Genomic DNA, 23,708 nt, shown 5'->3' with positions numbered 1-23,708 from the left:
ACGTGTGACTGATGTATGGGATGTTCCCTGAAATGCTGGAGTAGATAGGATAGTGTTCAAAGGATGTTGTATGAGGCCCAGACAAGAGCCTGCCCTCCAGGAAAGTGCAGGACTTGATAAATTGGCTTAACTCCACCAGCAGCCCTTTAATTGCATATACAGTGACTCATTCTCTCTGAGTCATGGCTTCTTCCTCTGAAAAGTCTGTATTTTTGAATATCTAGCAGATGGCACCATGGTTTAATTATACTTGATTCTTTGAAACAGTTTTTCTTTTACAATAGCACTGTTTCAATTTCTATAAGCCCTATGCCCAGAGTCCTGGCGTTTTCTCTGCCACTTCAGTGTATTCTATCAAGGTTTTAGAGAGCTACTTTATTACTTTCCAGAGAAATCAAAGTTTTGTAAAAGTTTGGGAATACCATTCAGATTTAAATTTTTTTATATATATTCCATCACACTATTTTGGCCAAAACCTTACAAAGAATGGCTATTATGCAAGAAAGGTGATATGTATTGTTCCTTCCCTTACGTGAAATTTTAAAAAATGCAAAATGTTACTAGGTTATTATACGAGTTCCTGAAATGAGTGATGCAGGTTCTGCTTGAATGGAGATGATACTTTACAAAGGAGATGATAGTCTACTGTTGTTGTTTAAAAAAACCAAACACCACCACAACCTAAAAGTAATTACATCTCATGTTCATTATCTTTGCTATGTTACAAGTAAGATTAGAATAGTGTTGTAAAAATGATCCTTATTGATGTCCTGCTTCAACAAACTCTTGTCAAGGATTCTCTCTATATTCTGAACAAAAGTACGTTTATTTAGAATTATGGAGGTTCAGTGCATTTCTGAGATGACTGAAACGTTCGTTGCATTTACTAGTGTGCTTCTACTCCCTGCCAAATAAGTGTTCTGGGAAAAGGAGAGATTTTTCCACCACTCTTTGGCCTTCCTACCACCCCTCCCTGAGCTGGTATTTCTGGGCAAGTCAGGTGTACATTGCTGCATGTGATCCATATATTATTTACAGTTACTTTCGTTTCAATACAGAGTTTGTTTCTCAGTCCCACAGGCTTCTGCTCCTGCTGTAGTTCAGGCACCCTGGCTGGTCAGGCTGTGCTTCACACACTCCCTAGTTTCTGCTTGCAAACTGGACATCAGTTTTCTTCTCCAAAACTCCCACCTCGTTCCTTAGAACAAGGAGGATAGTGTGCGATTCCTCTAAGCGCTTACTAGGGAACTGGCGAAAAGCCAGCCTAGAGATCCGGTCATTAATATTGTTATGATACATGAAAAACATCTTGAAAGGGTAATAAATAAACAGAGAATGGGAAGTTTATTTGTGAAAATAACCATATCGATACACCATCAAGATCCTAGAAATGCGAGAGCTGAAATGCTGGAATCTCAAAAAAGAAATGAGGTTTCTATAGGTACTAACACAGTACCTATCACAGTAAGTGCTGACCAAGGGTATTGAAAATTACTCTCCAGTTTTTGGAATTGTAATGTTCTCCTTTTCTTCTAAGCCTAACACTCTAGCAAAGATTTTTGTGGTGACTGGGGATCTGTTTATTCCAAACAAATCACCCATGCTCCTTTAAACTAGGAATCCAATCAGTATGTACCCATTAAAAAGAGATCTGATTAAAACCAACCAAACAAAAAAAGATGTAGAACGAAAGCTTTGATCCAGCGAGATTTTGAATACCCTGGCTCACTTCCATGTCACACAAACACAAGCTGAGGTTTAATTGTGTGAGTTGACTTTGATAGAATTGCTCATGTGTATGAAGTGCTTTGTGCTTAATTTTTTTAGTGCCAAGTGCTCGGCACCTATCAGGGTTGAGACCTTTGATCTTGTTCCTTTTAAAATATGTGGTAGTTTCAAATTATGAACTGCATCAATTTTCAGGAAAACCAAGGAGGAGATGTGCTAGGTTTCTTCAATATGTAATGGTAATGGAAAGAATATGAACGGAATAAAAGAGAAAAAGTCAGGGCTATTTAGAGTTGCTTATGAATTATCTACATTGAAAGGAGGTGTCTTTTTGGGTACCAAGCTGCTACTTTATGTATTTATTGAGGAAGTGAGTTTGTGTATTAAATTTCTGGCTGCGAACCAGCAGCGATGATTTCCTTCTGAAATGACATAAGCCTTTTCATCAAACTGATATTTTACCAACTCAATATGTTCACCTGAAAATAGAGGCCTTTGATTGAAAGACAAATATCAGTTACGTGAAATCAAGTTAAATATTGAAAAGATTCACACAGAGTCTCAAATGTTGTATAAAGAAATAGCATCTCAGAAATGTCTAGTTTAGAACAAACACGTTTGGTGTCTGAGCTGTTTGTCCTGTGTCAAGTAATGCTACTGGACCAGCAGAAAAATGGTAATCATAAATTGTGATCATAAACATTCTTGGGTTTAAAACTTCTAAAGCGTGTGTGCATAGAGTAATGAAAATGCTTTCAGAAAATAAAAGTGTAGGCAAAGAGTATAGAAATAAAAATACCCGAAAAGTTTGTTCCTTCAAGTTTTTCTCAACAAATTACAAATGAGAAAGCTCACGTTGATGGCCATGTAGAGTTGCATTAATAATTACCAGTTCCATATTTTTAAAAAGTTATACTACTCTAGCTTATAAAATTGATGTTCTGCAGATTTGCCACTTGGTGGTGCCAGATTGATTTAGAGATCACCAATGTGAGCTAAGACAAGATGTTGAAGTTGTATCTGAGGAGTGTACACTAAGAGATAAGTAAAATTTGGTTGGAAAACTTTGACTCTGTGATCGCAGTGGTGCAGCAGTACTCAGCAGCGGTTCTGGCCTCCAACCCTCAAGCCCCAGATCTCGAGTCCCTCTCTGTTCCTCCAGTACAGAAGAGAGTAAGTATATAGCAACGCTACATCTGCAAGGACAAAGTTTCTGGAACATTTCTCCCATACCACACACTCAGCCAAAAATAGTTTGGATTCAGCGATATTCCAGGCATGGTACAGAAGATGGCTTTGGGGTTTCTGGAGGCAGCTGCAGGTGTGCTGCTGGCAGTAGCGTTTTTGTAGGTGTTTGACTGGCATAGTTCCTCTCCAGTTGTTGTCTTATTACTGCCAAAATTTTTACATATTTATCACTGAGGTCTGTTTCCTTGAATTTAAGGAAGGGCACAGGAAGAGCAATGTAAATCTGAGCAAAAAGACCCATGCGATTAAATTAACCTTCCTCAGTCTCTCAGTTGTGGGGCTGCTCTTCAGCAGACTTTAAGTTAATATATTTTATTAAAATTTCTCAATTTGTCACAGTGTTTCAGCGTTATCAGTGTTGAGCATTGAAGTATATTTGCACCAGACTTCATAACTTTTTTTTTTCTCTCTCTCTCTCAATACTGCAGTTCCAAAAGAATTGGTGGAGCTTCACTTGAAACTGATGAGAAAGATTGGGAAGTCTGTCACAGCAGACAGATGGGAAAAATATTTGATCAAGGTACACTATGCGCGTTGTATTATTCTGCAATGCTGGAATATGGGTATGATGAGCTGTTGTGTCAGCAATACCTGGTACGATTTATAGTGAGCCTTGGGCTGCATTTGGCCAACGTCAATGTGCGTTCCCAGACTTCAGTTGCATGAGGTCCCCACTTAACTTTCAGTCTGCCCACTAACTTTCAGGCTTGTGTAAACAAACTTGCTGAAAATAGACAATATTTTGGTAGTATTTGGTATTCTTTGGTAATCTTTGTTAGAAGAGTGTACACCTTCATACCTGGTAGTAAGGACCTAAATAAAGAAGGAGCTTTAGCAGCCTGAAAATGGGCTAAATGGAGCAGAGATATTTACACAGTAACAATTCATTTGTATACTGATTGCTTGGATATGATTTAATTATTGTGATTTGGTTGGTATTCATACAGGGACTAACCATATGGAGTTCTTGTAGCATGTGTTAATAATAAATGAAAGTATTGCAGTGATTTATATCTGCATGCTCAGAATGGCACAGCTGAGATGAAAATGTAGTTATGCATCAGTAAAAACATAGCATCCCATTGTTTTACATAATTCTGTATTGGTATTTTATTTGTGGCTATACCATTGTTGGCATTTTACATGCAAATAGTTTTCCATTTAAAGAATTTACACTGCTTCAGAAAATAAAAATATACAGATACTCAAAATGAAGAGGTTATTTTCTCTCTGGATATGTCCCATGTGCCTTTTAATCCACAAAAATGTAGTCTTGGTATTGTCTATACAGCCATGATCGCATTTTGCTTAGAAATACAGCATTATGGTAAGAGCAACGATACAAATAATGGCACTTGGCAAATCCAGTTGCAGTTTGCCCCCTTAAGTGCTATCTATAAGCTTTACAGAGACAGGCATTTGTCTTGAGGTTTGTGTAGTCTTAAGATGATGTTTTTAGGACTGGGAGTATGTCAGGAAATAACCTGCTGAAGGGCCTTAGGTTAAATCTAACCTCTTAACCAGCTGTAAAGTATTTATGATGATGCTTTAAAATAATAATGTAATAATTTATGTAACTTCTGTGTCCTTCGTATATTACCGAGTACTGTGGTTACTGAATTGTGTGAAATCCCTTAATACACCGAAAAGCCATTGCAGCAAGCTGAGAAAACCCAGCTCGGACTAGTGAACTTATGTACCCCGCTGAAGCACTTACCACTTGTGTGGTGAGCAGAAAGCAGAGGGAGGAAACAAGTTTCTGAGGCAGTAGTTTGGAAAATCTTCCTTCAGCAGGCATTGGAAGGATGGGAAAGGGGTAAGGAAACCCTCCCACACACTCCTGTTAAGACCAAGTAAACGATAATAAATTCTACTTCATTTAACAGTCTCCAGAGCTAACTTGAAGCTTATTCTAGCCAGTAGTTCAAAGGAACCTGGAGGAACAAAGGAATTTGAATATAACTAATTAGAGAGGCGTGCTGATATTGTCCCCATTTCAAAGGGGTATAATTAATTTAAAAAAACAACGAAGAGTATTGGGAAATGCCACAAAAGCCAGGAAAAACTGAAAAGGTGTGGAATCATTGAGAGCATTCTTCCTAGATGCCTGCAGCATTGTTCGGCGTATTATTGACATACTCTGAGAGGCAATGTTGGTCTGTTTTGCCTTTGTTAGAAACTACTAATGTTTCTAATTGCTTTGATAAAACAGGGTTTGATACATTGTAGATGTGACCATTTTCTTATTTAGGAGGAAACTTTAAGTGGAGGACATTCAAACTTGCATGTTCTTAATATTTATGCACGTATATATTATTAATACATTATGTTTATATACCAACTTTTTATAAGTTATGCTTTATTTGACTGCTGTGCTTATAAAGAGCATCATAAAAAATTGTCTCCAAGCTGTGGCTGGTGTTTTTACAGTTGAGTATATTTTGGGGATAGTAAGCGAATGTGGCAGCTGAGAGTTCTTTCCCTTCCCTCTTCTGATGGTGACCCACCCAAGTTGGCTCACCAGCGTACACACTAGTCCTATTTGGAAGAAAATGGCTATAGGGCCCCAGGAATCTGACTTGTCTCCTCTGCGCAAGGAATGTATGTGGTCACATATGACCGAGGTAAAGAAACGCCTTGTCTTAAATGTTTTAACAACTAAGAGGAACTGTCCAGCTTAGCTCTTTTTTGAGAAACGCGTAGTTGAGTTAATTCAGACTGCACTGTCTCCTGGCAAAATGCTTTACTTGACTATTGCCAAACATGTTTTGCGTTTTCATACAGAGAAGATTCCTCTGGACTGGTCCGTCTGGAACCTTCAACCCCGAAATCAGCACATTCTGCACATGCTGTCTTTTCTGCCCCAATTGTTAGAATTCAAGTGACTGTAGTCCTACTCAAGCAGACTCCTCTGCTTCCTTCCTATTTTTGTTGTCTAAAGTGAACATTTGGAGCATGGTAATAGTAAGTGTCGGATGCCATTATAGCTGCTTTGGAAATATTTGAGAGAGATATGTTTCAGCATCTCTTTTGCAGGGTGGGAAGGTGCTGACCACTCTTTAGCATACAGAAGCCAGCTAGCTGCTCCCGCAAGCTGCCAGCTTTTGATCGCTGTCAAATGTCCCCTCTGTGAAGGCAAAGTCTAATATTTCAGCGGAGCCTGAATCAGTGAGATCTGTAGTTCAGGGTTGTGACAGTACTTGTTAGGAGAAAGCACGATCATCTGGTTTTTAACTGCCAAAATGTAGTCATCTCAGTTTGAACAGATGCTTCATCAGCTCTGATGTCTCTGGGCTTTTGCTTTGACAATTGTACACTTCCGCAGCACATGAAACTTCTCATTGTTGCTTTCAAACTTAATGAGTAAGTAATGAACAGCGACTGGCACATGCCCTTAGTGAGGGTTTTGATACACAGTTTCTCAGCGTTCTTCACTTTACACGGTTGAAAATGAGAGAGGAAGCAGAGTAACCTTGTTTTGTGAGCCAGCAGCGATTGTCTCTCACTGTGAGCTTTGGCTTTGCGTCAGAGAAGTATCCCTGTAATGTTCCTTAACCTTGGAGCAGGAAAAACTGCTCTCCAGCAGGATTCATTGTGACCAGAGAGCGCTCTCTTCACCGTTCTCTGTAGGTCGTAGTCTAAAGTCAGAGTATGATTTATGGCATGGCTGAGCCGATCTAATTGCAGGCTTACCCTTGGGTCGTGTAAGAAGCGGTGTCAGTACTAGGGATAGCGGAGGGTAGGTAGCACAGCTGTGGGGACAGAGGAGGGGTCGCAGCACTTTTCTTGGTTGTAGCCCACATGGAGTTTTACAACACAAATCAGCTGATCTGTACTTCTGGTGGGTGAAATTTAGGGTTATTTTTGCTGCTGTTTCCAGAGAAAGCTGCTTTCAGGTGTGATTTACAAGTTTTTAAGTAGCTTAGTGACTGTATCTTAATAATTTGGCGATTGGGAGACTACGCTGTTTTGATTGAGTCCATTCAGCAGGGCTTTGCTTCCTTGCAGATTGAAGGGCAGTGGTACCTTGTGTGCTAATTTGGACAGTCGTGATTTGACAGTGGCATTTCAAAATAATCTTGACTGGAGATGTCGCTGTGATTAGCTTTCGCCTCCTTCTAATGGGTATTTCCACTAGAATAGCCTCACTGATTGGAGATCCCACTATGTGTCCTCAACTGATAAGCAGCTTTTCTCTGTTCATGAGAGTTGTCTTAAGCACGTCCGAGTTGTTCAGGAGGAGAGGGAATTCCTTCTCCACTGCTATTATTGGAGCTCCCACTGATTCCATCTGTTTATCCTCTACTGCCACATTTTTTTTTGTGTTCTGGGTTTTTTCCTCCTTATTGGGTCATTGAGTTTATTTGCTTTAAGTAGATTGAAATTGGCTATACTTACAATATTTTAAAATATTTATCAAATGGCTTGAGACCCGAGATATTTAGCATTTTCTAAAGAACAATAATTCCGCAGCGTGGAGTGAATACCAGTTGCTTTTGTTATCTGCAGTACAGTACAGTTGTAGGACTTAAGCTGCCAAGCTCTCTTGGGGCCCCTATGTGCTAAGTGCTGTAAAGACACATAGTAAGAAATCATGTCTACTCAAGAGAATTTATATGATAAATAGGTAAGTCAGAAATAGAAAAGTGGGAGATTTTGCACAGCAAAGACAAGGATACCTTCCCAGTTCAGAGTTGTGCTGACTAATTTAAGAGGTTTAGAGAAGTCTCTTCCATGGAGATTTGCCAGTGCTCCCCAACCTACTCCGGTTTTATTTTTTATTTTTGTGTGAGGCTTTCTGACTTGCAACCCTGAGGAGATCATGTATAATTATTACTGCAGTAAGGTACTATTAATATAAAAGTTTAAAGTTGCTTGTATCCACTAACTCTAGCAATTTTATTATTTTGTTTGTGACAGATATGCCAAGAATTCAACAGCACTTGGGCTTGGGAGATGGAAAAAAAAGGATACCTAGAAATGAGTGTTGAATGCAAACTGGGGATTCTGAAGGTACGCATTCATCAACTAAGTTTCTAAACTATTTTTTCCATATTTGCTTAAATATCTTGGAGAGTTTACTTTCTCACTCACTTAAAAGTCTTGTAGATTTAGCTTGGCTGAACCGTAAGTAGATGTTTTAAATGTAGAGCTGATCTCGTAACAGGCATGATGCTCATGGTAGTGGGATGGGCCCAAACTGAATGTAACACTTTGCATATTTTTCACATTTCGTATGAAACTTCGTATGCAAATTGTTTTGTGCTTACTGTTTTGTCAGTTGCTATTTGCCTGTGCAGTACGCTTTTTAAAACGTTTATTAGCTTGCAGTTAGAGAAGCTTATCTGAATTCCAAAGGCAAAGGTGGGACTTCATCTTTTCAAGTCTTGAGAAAACCGTCAGGGTTGGTTCCAAGTTATGTATGTGTTTTACTGTAGAATGAGATCATTGTACTATGTAAAAAAAACCAACCAACCAACCAAAGAACTTTCTAAGCTGGCCAGGAAAGAAAAAAAAAAAACCAAATAAAAATTGTCTCTTAGTTAAAAACAACATGGTCTGGGAAAAAAAAAGGTAGCTATAGCTAACTCACAGATCCAATAGAGAGAGGCCTAAAAAGAAGTTCCAAATTACGCTGAAAGGAAATGAGCTGATTTTCTTATTTCAGTTTATATTTTGATATTTCAACAGTCTTTCTACTTTCTCACTTTTTCAGTATCTCTGTGAATGTCAGTTTGATGACAATCTAAAGTTTAAGAATATAATTAACGAGGAGGATGCCGATGCCATGCGTCTTCAGCCCATTGGCCGTGACAAGGATGGCCTGATGTATTGGTATCAGCTGGATCAAGAGCATAATGTCAGGATGTACATAGAAGAACAGGATGACCAGGATGGATCCACCTGGAAGTGCATTGTTAGGTATTCCTTTTTTGGTTTTCCTTTTTCCTCTTTTTTTTTTTTTTTTTCCTTATTTTGTAGGGGTTTTTAGCTATTTGTGACTGGGCTTCAGAAATGTATTTCAATAAATCTCCGTTTCTCACAGAGTAGGATTCATGACAGGGGGATTTTCTGCCTTCACATGTATATTTTAGTGAAAAACTATGTGCAGAAATAACTCACTGTTTTGTTGGTAATAGCCAACGTGTAATTTGTTTTCTGCTTAATCAAGCTACAATGAGGATATGGAAAGGGTACTGAGAGAAGACTCTCGAGGACGATGGGTCCATATTGCTCACTGGCCAGCTAAATGCCTCAGGAAATGGAGGAGGACTCTTGCTGCTTTAACTTCTGCTCTCTTAAGAGAATTACAGGCGGGCAGTTTTCGTTTTGGGGGAATTACATTGCAATTTTAACTTCATGGAGCTACAAAACTGTTGACAATACAAACAGGCACAAAAAAAATCTTCTGGAGTAGAATTCAGCTCAGATCACTGAAGATGGGGTGCGTGACATTGATGCAGACTGACATATGTACATGACTTGGTGCCTCTGGGTCTCAGTTGCTGCAGATAGGTCTGATAATATTTTCATGATATTTTAGCTTCAGATCTATGGGGTTTTGTGATTCTTGTTACATATTTTGTTTTTCACTTTCCTACTGTATGCAAAGTATATGGGATCTTTCTTACTGGAAAAAGAATTAGCTTGAAATTTGTTTCATATCTACCAGTTATCTGTTTTTAGTTTATCTCCATGTAAACTTCTTTTTTTTAAATTTGATTAGTTCCAAGTGGATTTTAAACTGGACTCAGCAGAGTCAACTCTGACTTAAAAAGTACATAAAGATGTAAAAATAGATCTAAAAAAAGTCAAATCATATATATTATTGTTAATTTTCTGTTTGTAAATTCTGATTTTTATATCTGCAGCTTACTTACATATCCATAACTTCAGTAACCAAGGGAATCATACAAAACTGTTTAAACCACTATCAATGGGCCATGAAATGATAAGCGTTACTACCAGTGAAATTTAGCTGTTGAGGGTCAATAAAGTAAACGTATCTAAACAAACCAATCGAGAGCTGAGCAGTGTTTCTCTCTCTTCACGCATTATAGACTCCAGAGATCAATGCCAAAAGTGGAAGAAATCAGGGTTCTGCTGGGGAAGTTCTGACACTCTACACTCAGCAGAAAAACACAATAATGCATTATGAAATTGAAATTGTTTTAAACCCGTGAGATTCCACATCTCAGGGTTGTTGCATTTCCAGGCTTCCTTTTTTTCTGTGAAGCTGGGCAAAAAAAATTGCTGAATGTTGACTTGGAAAAAAGAAATGCGAGTGTCGTCTTATTCTAGTCTATTACGAAAACAATGACTCTGTTTAATCATAGCTCAAATTCATTATACATTAAGGTGTTGTTTTTTATAGTTAGATGTCCAGTTTAAACAGGGAGTTACAGCGCACTGAGATTCACATGCATAGAGATGCAGGAATGTTTTCTCGCTATCATAACTTGAGTAGCTGGAGTTTTCTAGACAACTTTGTATTGTTTGCTACATGTGTTTAGGATGGGTACTTGCAAAAAGTATCTAAATTACTTAATTGCTTGTGAAAGTTTCCCTTGAATGATGTGGTTGCTCCTTTGGTGCATGAGCAGAAAACTACAGCTTCCTCTCTTCCAAGAGGAAAAAGAAATTGCAAAGGAAAATCAGTGAGGATTGGTAAGAGGATAATAAATAAAAGAATAGTAGTAGCAGCTTGGATCCAGACCCAACAGGTCTTCCAAAAAAATGATTTTATTTTGGTATGGATACATTGGAAGTTTTCTGACTGCGGAGTTGCAGCCACACTGGTGGGACAGGCATTTTGCTATGCTTGTATATAAGGTTTTCAGGGCAGCGTTCATTTAAGCAGATGGTGTTTGTTTATTTTTTATGAATCCCTTTGGGGTGAGTGAGCAAGTGGCGTATCAGACATTATGGTTTTTCTTCTGTCATCTAGAAACCGCAACGAGCTTGCCGAGACCCTTGAGCTCTTGAAAGCACAAATTGATCCTGCCCTGTTGAAAAACAACAATTCTCAGCAGGAGAATTCATCACGTGAAAGCCCGAGCATAGAAGATGAAGACACCAAAAAGGGTGAAGAAGCATCTACACAAGGTTTTCTGCCTTCTTTTCTCAAATTTTAAATGTTGTGCTGTGGCGATGTTAGAATTTTCAACTTCATGAAAAGTTACTGTGTTAGATTAGGGTTTAAAAAAAAAAACCCACAAAAAATGTTTCTGTTCAAAGTAAATCAAGTAAATATTGAATACTTTGAAATTACAAATATTATTGGAGGTTTTTTAGTGCATATTTAAGCTCAAGTGTTTATTTATAAGAAGAGAGCCATGTATAAAATGTTTTCTAAGTAATTTTATTTTTGCTGTACATTTGTATAATATTGTATATACTCGTCATTGTATGTTTTTGTGGAGCGTTGAACTGTTGCCAAACTTTTCTTGTTTTAGCAACGTTAAAATTTTTAAAAGAAAAAAAAAATCTGTTTGTGCAATGCCATGATTGAAATCAATACAGTATTGGGTGTGTTGTTTATTTTTGCTTTTGAGTTTGAATCAAAAAATATAGGTTGCTTCCTCAAATGTGTCAAAATCTGCACGTTTTTTCGAGAAGACATGAGCTTAAGTTAAAACAATTTAGAAGTGAAGCGGTCCTTAGCTGCCTCCACTGTTCTTATTAACAAAGAACCTTTTTTCCTTCCTTATTATCATGTCATTGCACATATTTAACAACTTACCTGACTTGTTGGTTTGTGCATTGGTTTTACTAAGTATCAGTATCAGTTAGCCTGAAACGCTTTGTGTTATAAGAATCTGATCTTTTTTAGGTTATGAAGAACTAAAAGCTTGTTATCCCAAGTAATTTTACGCCAGTTACTACCTGGTATTATCATTTTGTTAAAATACAGGAAAAGATTTTCACAATCGGAAACAAGACTTAAGGATTCCACTATGTTAGTATGTGTTTCTTCAAATCTGTTTACGTTAATCTGATATATGGGATTAGCCAAGGCCTGTCTTGGTTCTCAGCATCAAAGAGAAAGGCTTGTTATTTTATTCTCATTCTTTACAACAGTATAGAACAGAAGAAATAAATAAAACACTTAGATAAAATTTGAGTTGTTGTGGAAGCATTAAAAGACTACCGTAGAAGTTGCAGTAAATTGTGATGGATACCAGCAGAATTGCCTTTCAGTTGAAGGCATTTCCAATATCTAACTCTGCATATAAGTGACAACATAACCTGCATGGTTACTGACACTGCAGAATTAATTCCAAGTACTGATCTTCCCTTTGTCTCACTAAAAATTGGTCAAGCCAGCTTAAATCATCTAATCGTAGATCTCTACTTCAGATACGATTTTACTTTACATTGAATTCAGGAGGAACATTTGGAAAACATTTTAATGAATGTGCCCACTGTAGATCGGTCCCCAAATCCTATGGCACACTCACCTGGGTCAGTACTTGCATTAGGCTGTGTATTGATGCAAAATCACTCCTAGGCACTAGTTCCATGTATGTAACGAATAATGAAATTGTTTACATGTGCGGCGATTTAAGCACAGTCAGGGTATTCACAGAGCACTACTTAGAGCCTTTCAGATGGGAAGCTGTAGTAATTCTTCCTATTAGTCCAAAGACTGCACTCAAAGCCCTTCTAAGGTACAGGGAAAACAGACTGCAAGACCTGATACCTGTTTGCTATGGCCACTTCCCAAACAGCATTAAATTAGTTCATGCCAAATTAAGGTAAACTGAACCAATGCGTACATGTTTTTTACTAGTCTGATTGATTGACTCGAATAGCATTAAGACAACTTGTGCATCAACTGGGCCATTTTGTATATAGGAAATGCTTTACGATCAGTTCAGGGAGTTAAACTCTAGAACAACTGCTGATTTTTAGTATAGAGCAGTTTTGGGGATTCTGGCGATCCTTGATGTTAGAAGTTTGGGAGAAAGCAGTAGGTGATGGGAAGAAATGGTTGAACAAAGTTTAGACAGAAAGAAGCGAAGGGAGGATGGAAGAATTTGGGCACAGAAAAAAATATCTCATTCTCACTGTTGCAGACAAATGTTTTTAACGAGGCAGCTTTGGTGTTACAAGGGCTCAGAGTGGGGACCATTTCTGTGAAGGGGAAAAAACAGCTTTGAGCCTTCAAAATGTTATCGCTTTGGAGCCTTAGAGATGCATCTCTCACTGCTGTACTAATTGCTGAGACTTATTTGGATACATGCTTTGTATTTGAAAATATAAAATGTATTAATTCGTCCACTCTTCTCTAAAATACTTATTTTCTTTAATGTAACTAAGTTAGCTGTCACGTGCTTTCCCCTGTATTTTTCTAACCACTTTGGGAAGCTCTCATCTTGGAAGAGAATTACTCTAGTGTGGAGGGAGTGGGGTAAGGTAGAATTAAAAATCATCCTTTTGTTTGGAGTTAGGGCACACTTGCAATAACATCTTCCAGATGGTAGAAGATGCTGTTATTGTATATGTAGTGCTATTATATTTGCTTTTTTCTAATTAGTTCTATCCCTAGCTGATTCAAAAAGTATGGTAAAATAAAAAAACCTGAGGCATTAAGAGGCTGCAGTAATGGTAAATAATAGGCTTAAGTACATAATAACAAAATAGATGTATGGTTTCTTCTGAACACTGGAACTGTACTTTAAGCCCTAAGCCTTAAAAATGACTTAGCAAAGTAGGCATAACCTAATTCTTTAAGCTCTGCAGGTTTTTCTGGCGTTTGCTGCTACTCACTGTGCTTGTTTTAGAAATGACAGATGAAGTGAATGTAGACTGTTGTCTGTTACTTGTGTTTTGATAGTACTTAGGAGATGTAGTCATTGTCCAGAGAATCTAGGTGAATTTTGCCGTAAGCTATAACGTTGAATCTCTTCTCTTTTCTCTGGAACTGTTGAAATACAATACTTGAGTATTTCTTAGAATAAAAAAACATGTACAAACAAGGGACTGATTTCTATGTGGAATTTCACTTGAAGACCATGGAATCTTACAACATGTTCTGGTTTGTGAAATAATTCAGAAACTCAAGTGAGACTTCAAGTTGATGCTTTGTGCAGTCTCTCCTTGGGTTTTATGAATCCTCTGAAAGTATTGTGGTACTGCTGAAGAAGGGGCTGAGATGTCTGTACAAAGTAGTCTAAAATTCTGCTGATAGCTTCTGAAATTTAGGTTTATCTTGGTATAGAATTAAACTGAACTGTGATTCTATAGCTAAAAATTGGCAACCCACTCATTTAATGACAGTGCTAGACAAGCCAGATTCCTAATAATATTCCATGAGAGAAGATTCATTTGCAGGGGACTTTGGGTTGTTGGGTTTTTCAGATATGCCTTTGTTCTGATGGATGCTCTTTGTAATCCTGTAGGTCCCCTGGTTGTTTCATAGTTGTTTTTCTCTGTCAACAGAAAATCAATTAAAAATCAAAGAAGAAAAAGAGGAGGTGAAGGAACAGTCAATGGAATTGGAAAGCCTTCCTCTTCCTGTGGTCAAAGAAGACGAAAATACGCTGAAAATGGAGAAAGTGGAAGAAAAAGAAATTATAAAATTGCCAGTAATAGTAAAATTAGAGAAACCTTCAGAATACAATGAAGAAAAGCAAACTGTCAAAGAAGAAAGTGACTCCTTTAAAGAAAATGTCAAGCCTGTTAAAGTAGAGGTGAAGGAAAACAAAATAGAATCAAAAGACTTAAAAGAAGTAAAAAGTTGTACGGACAAAATAGCAGTTCATGAGCCGGAGAGGTTAGAATTTTGTGTTAATGTCAAAACTCCCCAAGAACTTGTGGAGAAATCTGTGGAAGAAAGTGAGAAACTGAAAAATGATCAGCAGGCAAAAATACCGCTTAAAAAGCGAGAGATCAAGCTGACGGATGACTACGACAGTCCGATAAAGGGGCCTCTATGTAAATGTGTTACTCCAACAAAGGATGTCTTGAAGGAAGAAGGGAAGCCAGAAGAAGAAGCTTTTAAGAGAGTCCCTACAATTACTGCTTTATGTCCTGATGGAAAAGTGCTAGTAAATGGAGAGGTTAGCTGTGAAAAAATAACCCCAAGTGTCATACAAAATAATAAGTCAGAACACTCCGCTAGCACAAAGGAAGACAGCAGCTCATTAAAAGAGAAAAATGGGAAAAGTGGGGAAAAGGTATCAGACTCCCTAAATTCTGTTAGTAAAATTATAAAAACATGCGAGGTTGAGAAAAATGCAGTAACTGTGGTGAAAGAGACAGCGGCTGTGGTCTCTGAGGTTTCTAATCAGAAAGTGCCTTTAAAGGAGGAATCTAGTCCTGTGGAAAAAGAGTCCCTTGACAGCACGACTACTGAAATGGTAGTGGAAGAGTCTTCAAACTCTGAAGACTGTGCCAAAACAACTGAAGAAAAACTAGCCGTGAAAGTCAAAAAGGACAGAGTACCGCCACCCAAAGAATGTTTAGAGAAGCTGGAGAAGTCCACAAATGCATCTGCTCCTGCAGAACTGCCCCAGCTCGCACTGTCTGATGAAGAGACTTTGAAAAGTAAAGGTGAGTCTGAGGAGAAACCTGACTCTCCAAAAGCTGCTGAGATACCCCCTGCCTCTACTTCTCCCATTACTTCAGAGAAGCCTGTTGTGGAAAAGGAGGGCTCTGATAGTAAAACGCCTCTACCTGAGGAGAGCAAAGTAGAAGAAAAATCCAGCCCTGAAAAACAAGAGGAAGAGCTGGAAACTGCCAAGACAGAGCCAGACAGATTAGACGATGCCCATGCTTCTAACCTAGAGGACTCCTCAGAGAGTAAAAAGGAGTCTCCACTACCTAAAAGCAAATTTAAATATAAACTAGTTTCTGAGGAAGAAAGCTGTGCAACAGATAATAAAGAAATAACTTCTGAAAGACAGAAAGAAGGAATTAAATTAACAATCAGGATCTCCAGTCGGAAGAGAAAGACAGAAACACCACCAGAAGAGGTCAGCATTGGCCGCACATTAAGGCGATCTCCAAGAATATCCAAGCCTACTCCAAAAGTTGTGGAGACTCGGGATCAGAAACCTGACAAAAAACGACCTGAAGAGGAAGAGGAGAAACCTGCAGCAGCACAAAAACCGGAACGAAAAGATGATGCAAAAAAACAAGAGAAGGAGTCAAATTCTAAGGTTAACAAGGTAATACAGTTTTATTACCCGGGAATAAAGAATATCCACAGTCTTTATCTATAAGGAGAATATACGCTTACATAGGAATATTGAGGATTTTGTTCCTTTGGTCAGCTTTTGCAAGGAACTGGCTTTGCAATCCCGTTAGTGGACTCGACAAATCTATAAAACACCCCCTAAGAGAGTGTTGACTTACCAGTTTATAAAATCTGTCATTTAACCTAAACTAAGTAGACCAAGTCAACCAGAGTGAATTCTTCTAAGAAATGAAATGATCAGACCTGAGTCAGTCTGGCTGAGTGGCTGAATGGAGACTTCTAGCTCCTGTGGATTTACTAGATGGATACTTGGTGTCTGGTTGGTCAGGATGATCGTAAGCCAAAAAGGAACCAACAAATGGTGAAGAATAAAAATATTATGACTTCTGTTTCTAGGTGAAGCTAAAGTTATTGTCGGGGTGAGTTCATGATATAATTTAGCTTTTCTCATACATGGGATATACATTTTACTTTGGGTGGAGGTGTCTTTTTTCATGATAAACTTTCACTTAGGCCGCATAGATCTTAAAAGTATGTCAGGTAAACATAACACAAAAAGTTAAGCGTACATATGTGTAGTGTGCTTCTAAGTCTATGTGGTTATAAACACCTTTTATTAATTTATCTTCCATTTTTCCTGGATATGGAGCACAGAAGAGAAACAAGGAATAAAGAGTCTGTATTTTTAAGTGTACTCTTTTTATATCAGCTTGAAATCCTGTTAATTTTTCCATTACTGCACATTTCCATACTGATTTTTGTAGTTCTGCCAAGACATTCACTTATTTAGCAAGTTTTCTTTCACATTTCTTTCACATGTTGAATAACTTTCATAACATGAACAGTTAATTTTACAATCTATGGTAACATTTATACTGAAAAATGCTGTCATGCATATAAAGAAATGAAAGAAATTCCAGTTTAAAAATGAATTTAAAAATTTTCATTGAAAAAATCATATAGATTATAAGTTCTACATGTAGTTTCAATTTTGAAGTACTGTCGCTATAGGAGTTTTAAGTTGGTTGTTTGGTTTTTTTTTTGAAAGATAATAGAGATCTAAAAATGCTTACTTCTCTAGAGAGATTTTAAAAGAAATATGGTAGAGGAAGAAGTGTGAAACTAGTAAGCTTCTGTCGTTTCATCAAAACAAAAAATGCCCAAATCTTTAATAGGATATTTTGTATTTTGTTTTCTTTTAAAAAAGGGTGTTTAAAAAAATAGATTTGAAATTATGATGACATAGGATGAAGCCTAAACTTAAACGGATACTGTCATGGATTTAAAGTACATTTGCTACTAAAGTTTAGTGAACAGTAAAATCAGTAAAAAGCTGAAAATTAATGTTAAGAACCTGAAACAAAATTTTATGAGTATGTCAAATACTGCTTTGGTACGAGTCTGTCCTGCAGGAGAAATAGAGTGTTTTGTACATTTTAGTTTATTCAGCTCGTTCAGGTCAATTAATAGTTTAGTCAAAATTGAAAAATGTTTTGAGTTGAAAAAGATAGAAAAGTGATTTTCCTTTTTCAGTGTCTGGGGCGGGGGAAGTTGCTGTGAGAGAATGACGTCTATGAGAAACAAGGCAGTTAATGGGAAGAAAAGTTTCTTCCGTTTCATATGTGGCTTTAAATATAAAATATCCTAGTTGCAAAAAGTAGTTTTAATGATATTCTGAATTTTAATTGAACCCTGTTTTTATCCAAAATATATTTTAAACAAATCACTAGTAAAACTTAACACATCTAGAGAGTAAGAGATGTCATTTTCCATTTTGTAAAATAGAAAGGTGGAAAATCCAAGTAAATGCATGGTAAGACATGTGGTTGCTTTACTGAGGTCGATATGATACAAAGGGGTAGATGCCCCTTTGATTAGCAAAAAAGAAGCATCAGCTGAATCAGTTTTCACTTAAGAAAAATAATGGAAAAGGATAAATGTGAAAGAAGACTTTGATATAAGTTATTCACTTAAAAGGTGCAGTGATTTTGTTTCAGAAAAGTATGCCCATCTCAGAGGAAAGCACCAGAAACTCTTGAGTTAATACACTTGTTGGAGGGCAAATATGTTTCCTAAAATGAAATAAAAGACATAAAATGTACAGGGGGAGGAGGGGGAAGAAAAGATTCTTTTTGGATTGAGGAAGGCTGTCATCAAAAAGTCAGAAAGTTTAAATGAGGAACTGACCATGTTCACAAGCAAGTGTACCTTGTCAAAATAGAAAAAAGGGGTTGAGTGACAAATTTGTCTTCCTACTTTTAAATCTTACTTGAAAATTTCTTTCTGCAGGTAGATAAGAATTTTTCTCCCTTTAATATCCTGTTGCATTTCAAGGCTCTTTGAAAGACAATCTTTTCATTGAAATGCTCTGTTTTAAGTTTACTGCAACTGCTCTGACTGAAATTAATCACTTCACTATAGAGACAAATATTTTTTAAGATCTGGGAAGAAACTCTGTAAGCTTCCTTTGTGTTTTCTCTTTGAAATGGTATGTCTCGTAGAGAAGCAAAGTTCGGTGGACGGGTACGCGAACACGTGGCAGGTGGAAATACTCAAGTAATGAAGAAAGTGAGGACTCAGAGAGTGAAAAAAACTCTGATGAGGAGGAGGAAGAGGAAGAAGAGGAGGAAGAAGAAGCTGCACCTGCTGATGACGATGAGCCGTGCAAGAAGTGTGGCCTTCCCAATCACCCTGAGCTGGTAGGCTTTTGCGGAAAGCTTCTGTTGGCTGTTGTGTCAGATTTGGTGGATTGACTTTGGTGGTGTCTGAAGGCACATCATCCTTTGATTTGGCTGTATGTAGGAGTTAGATGAGTTTACTTTTAACAAGGAGGGAAGGAAGTTATTTCTTCTGTTTACCACCTCTGAAATGTCGTCTTTTATGAGATATAACACAGTTCAGCCCATTGAGAATTAATCTGGGTGAGGCTTTGAGGTTGTGCCTGCAATCTCAATGAATACAGAGGAGACAACATTAAAAAAACATTAAAAAAACCCAACAAACCAGCAGTGCAATATATATGCTCCAGTGTCTTGTGACATGGCCGCATCTATATAGTCATCCCCGTTGGATACAGCTGCACGTCACCCTGAGGACTGACTACAGCAACATCCCATACAGAGAGAGCACAGCGAGCTTTCGCTATTTCTAATGTTTATGGTTCTGGTTCATCAGCAGTAGATGTTGGCATGAATTCTTCTGTTTATCTGGGAAATCATAGTGTGCAGTCCTGCTGTGAATCCACAAAATAAGCATACTCTCAGGTGTGTGACAGATATCCTAGCATAGTTGAGACAAAGTTCAAAATTTAGGATGTTGGAGATAAATATTCCAGTAGATACCCACAGCTTATGCCAGCTTCTTTCCTCAGTTTTAATGGAAAGGGATATCTCAAGCTTCACCCAGCTACGTATGAACTCTAATATTTGCCTAGTTCTGTATACCTCTAAGAGACTGCAAGGCTTTTTCTACTGTCCGGGACATAAAATCATCCTGATTGAGGAAATGGCCAGGTTTCCTTCGTGTGGATGTAAGTGTACAGGGAAAACAGTTCACACCACATCTTGTCCAGATGCAGTTTTCCACTTAGTCCAGGATCTGGAAAGCATTACCAGATTCCACACTATGGGCACACAATCTACTTAGTCCAGTAGCACTGTGTGCCTGAGAACTCATAGGAAATCTGGTGTTAAAATAGAAAACTGTGATAAGTAAACATTCCCATAGAAGCCACCCCTGGCCCCAGAAATATTTAGTGATAAGTGTTACAAGATTTTTTTGGGTTTGGCACAGTCTGAAGTATTTATAAAGCGCTTCTGTGTTGGCTGGTGAAATAGGTCTGGAGCTTGTTACATGTTGTGAATGCCAAAAGATCCTCATGATTTATTTTGTTTCTACAGATTTTGTTGTGTGACTCTTGTGACAGTGGATACCACACAGCCTGCCTTCGCCCTCCTTTGATGATAATCCCTGACGGAGAGTGGTTCTGCCCACCTTGCCAGCATGTATGGTTCCTATTTGACTTCACTGTTCTCCTTCTCAGCTTTGTTTGCAGTTGTGGAGATTTGTTGAGATTTTAACAAGTTTTTCATCGGTTTTCTGTTAAAAATAGACTGTGATGGATTGTAGGGATGCTGATCTTCCCTCTCACCCATTAGTAAAACTGAGTTTTGTGAGGTGGTTTTCCTTGCCCTTTGTTTTTTCTGCTAGTGATGAATAACTGACATGTACATAGGAATCTCCAACCACACTTGGTCTTCTCCCATCTTTGGTTAAATTACCTTAATACTAACACAGTATTGAAAATATAATGTCTTAATTTTTCCCAAAAGAAACATCATATTATCATCCTGGAGGGGGAAGCAGTAGGCAGTGGTCAAAGCAAGCAGCTGTTTCTGAAGTGCTGTTCCTTCTTCAGAGACATTTGCTCAGAAGCTGTTTAGAGAAAGCTGCTATTTTTAATGAGTCTCACAGCATAGTTTGCCTCTGCTGGGAAAGCCAGCGTTGTCCTTGTCAAGTAACAGACAAGCAGGAACACTTTTTTGAAGGTTAGAAGCTGCTTCTGCCAAAAAAAACCCAACCCATAGTGCATGTGTCCAGTTTCATTTAACATACATCTAAAATAGCAAGATTTGCAGGGATGGTGCTTGGGACGTTAAACCTGAGAGTGTGTGATGCTGCTCTTGTGAAATGAATGGGGAACCATTTATGCACATTTTCAGAATAATCTGCCTGATCCCAAACCCCTTCCTTTTAGAAAATTTTTTTGCCAAAAGGGCTGTTGCCCTGCAAAAAGCTAGCCGCACCGGACATGGCGTGATACGGCTGTCGTGAGCATTGATTGGTAGTTGTCTTCTGAGAAGTATTTTTAGGTAGTGATGATCTTGAATATGTAAGAATGTTTTATTTCCACAATTTGGGATTGCAGTTTGCGATTAGAGCATCTCCTTGCTTTGTTGCTGTTCAGTAATTTTTAATACGAAACCCGACAGATTTGTAAAAGCATGAAGATCATCCTTGGAAATAGTACAATGAGGACGTGACCAGGGAATAAGGCACAATTTGTCTATAAAAAGTAATTTTTACGTATGGCTCCTTGAGTATTAAGTGGTGTTCTAAGATATGGAACATTTGGTAAGAAAAGGATCCTGAAATGTATCTTTACTTTTTACTGCGGTGTCCACAGACTTGTGCATTCTCCAGAGATTAAGATAAGGGACAAACAGATATCGCTGTGTGTGTACGCGCTCAGCTTTGTGTGTGTGTATTATGTACGTCTGTGAAATCCTCAGGTTTCTCTGAAGCAAAGTTGTAAATACCAACAAAAATGTGGTACTAATACCAACAAAAATGTGGTACTAAGTATGTTTACTCTAAACATGTTTAACACTTGCTTTAGACACCTTGCTTCCTACAGTAAACGCCAGTTACTGGGATGATGCATCTCTCTAGCAGTTCATGATGACGCATGCCTGTTTTAGGAGGACAGTCTTTGTTGTAAAGCCCTGTTCATCGAAGCGGAGCCTTCAGCATAGCAGGGCACTTGTCTTTCTTCTAGACAAATATAGAAATAGTGAATGAAGTGTCTGAACATTAGTTCAGCATGAAAATAGTTGGTTATGAAAGAAACTAATATTGTGTTTCATTCCCTTAGAAATTACTCTGTGAGAAATTAGAAGAACAGTTACAAGACCTGGATGTTGTCTTAAAAAAGAAGGAGCGTGCAGAACGCAGGTACTGCTGTTTGGTTGCGGTCACAACAAGCTGCTATGCAGAGGGGTAGTAATACCTGAACAAACATTAAAATAACTGGGGAGGAAAGTAGTGATGAGACTGGGAACTGGTAAGACCAGTTTTGACTTCCCACTGATTATTGGTGGGAAGTGCCCGCTGAGGATTGGCACAGTGCTGGGAGAGCTTGCAAGAAGGAAGAAAAAGTCCAATAACTGGAAAAGATAAGCAAATACATTTGTATTAAACTTTGGTTAAGGTGCCTGAACACAGATTTGGCTTTCCTATACCAGTAGTGAAAAGGTTTTCAGCACTGGTTCAGCTGCATGTGTTAGTAATACTGTCAGCTGTGTGTAGACTTCCTGCTGTAAGCAAGCTTCAGGCCTGACTTTGTTACAAAGGTCATCCAGATTAATGTGGTTTTTGAGTCTTGTTGCTTTAGATTCTGTTAAATTTTGCCAAACTTATAAGATCATACAATTGCTGTAGTGCAGTGGGTCAGCTAAATTACAACTTTGAATGACATTTTGTGTCCGTCCTTGCCGTTACCTAAGGCTAAATGCAAACCGGTCTACTGCATTTATGAACAACATCCTCAATATTTGGAACATCCTATCTGTGTTTTCAGACCTGAAAAGGAGGGACATAAAATACGGTCTGCATAATTTACACCCTTTAGGACATATGTTGAGTACTTTGCAAAATTTAATAACATCTGTATGCATTATTAAACAAAACTTTGCATGAATTATATCTTAAAAAGCAAATTTCACCAGAAGGTGAGACAGTAATTGAGCAGACTTATATTTGTAGCAGGTACAGGAATATCACATGTGACGTAGTGATTCAGTGCTGGGAAGAGCGGAGCACAATCCGTGTCTGTTTCCAGCATCCTTCAAATCTCCCGTTTGTTATTGCTGTTGCAGTAGCAACGATGATAGTGACAGGTCAGGTACCGACTGTTCCTAACATCGCTGCTTCTGCTCAGCGTGGATCTAGATCACACTGTGGTAAAATTACCCATGGCTTGCCAATTCTAGTGAATTTGTAGCTTTGGGAACGAAACTATCAGCTATTTTTATGAGTGAGCTCAGCTTGCACACAGCCTCCATCTGTGCATGAGTAGCGGACACAAAGGAACTGTGTCTGCTGCCCTGCCTTATGGTGGGAAGACGCATTACTAGTGCACAATATTTTTGGACCTACTTTGGTAAATATTCTGCTGGCAAACATTACGTGGAATGCAAGCTTTTCCAGTCTGTTTTGCTTTCTTGAAATCACTAGTGTTGCATAAAAATACAATCTTTTAACAGTTACAGGAGAGCATACAACTGATGTTATAGCACTTTTCAGTGTTTGAAATGGATGTTTAACAACTGTTTTGCAATCTGATCCTCACATCAAATGAACCTAATGTTTTCTATTGTACATCATAAGACTGATTTTTTTTTTTTAATTTTTTTAAGTCTCTAAAAAGGGAAATGAGCTTGGGTTATGAAAGATTTCATGATACAATAGCTGAATCTTGAAGTCTTTCAACTTATCGGTGGGGGTGTTTTTTTAGCAAATTGTAAGGTAAAAAGGCTGAAGAATTATAATGCTAGAAGAAATTATAGTCCTTATTACAGCTTGGTGTAAAAGTTAAAGCAGGTTGGTTGTTCGGGGCACAGAAATATTTTAATGTAATGTTTCTGTCAAATCACAGTACGTGTTGTCTGTCTTTTTGGCAAAGAGAAGAAACCCAACTGTCTCATCATGGGCACACACACTTAATAGATTCTTTGAACCAGTGTTGTTA

The 23,708-nt window shown here is 38.0% G+C and overlaps 1 protein-coding gene across 1 annotated transcript in view; it reads left to right on the top strand.

Annotated features, from left to right (window-relative positions):
- Positions 1–23,708, top strand: part of RSF1 (remodeling and spacing factor 1) — a 58,747-nt gene that overhangs the window by 19,861 nt on the left and 15,178 nt on the right. Inside the window, exons 2-9 of the mRNA XM_059819181.1 lie at positions 3,405–3,496; positions 7,897–7,989; positions 8,693–8,898; positions 10,925–11,082; positions 14,422–16,151; positions 18,682–18,879; positions 20,080–20,184; positions 21,834–21,913. Coding sequence (XP_059675164.1) covers positions 3,405–3,496; positions 7,897–7,989; positions 8,693–8,898; positions 10,925–11,082; positions 14,422–16,151; positions 18,682–18,879; positions 20,080–20,184; positions 21,834–21,913 — 2,662 coding nt within the window. The remainder of the gene's footprint in view (positions 1–3,404; positions 3,497–7,896; positions 7,990–8,692; positions 8,899–10,924; positions 11,083–14,421; positions 16,152–18,681; positions 18,880–20,079; positions 20,185–21,833; positions 21,914–23,708) is intronic.

This window comes from Gavia stellata, chromosome 1, assembly GCF_030936135.1.
Source record: "Gavia stellata isolate bGavSte3 chromosome 1, bGavSte3.hap2, whole genome shotgun sequence".
NCBI classification, from domain to species: Eukaryota; Metazoa; Chordata; class Aves; order Gaviiformes; family Gaviidae; genus Gavia; species Gavia stellata.
Note: the sequence above shows the minus strand (reverse complement) of the source record. Positions and strands in the feature narration are given on the sequence as shown.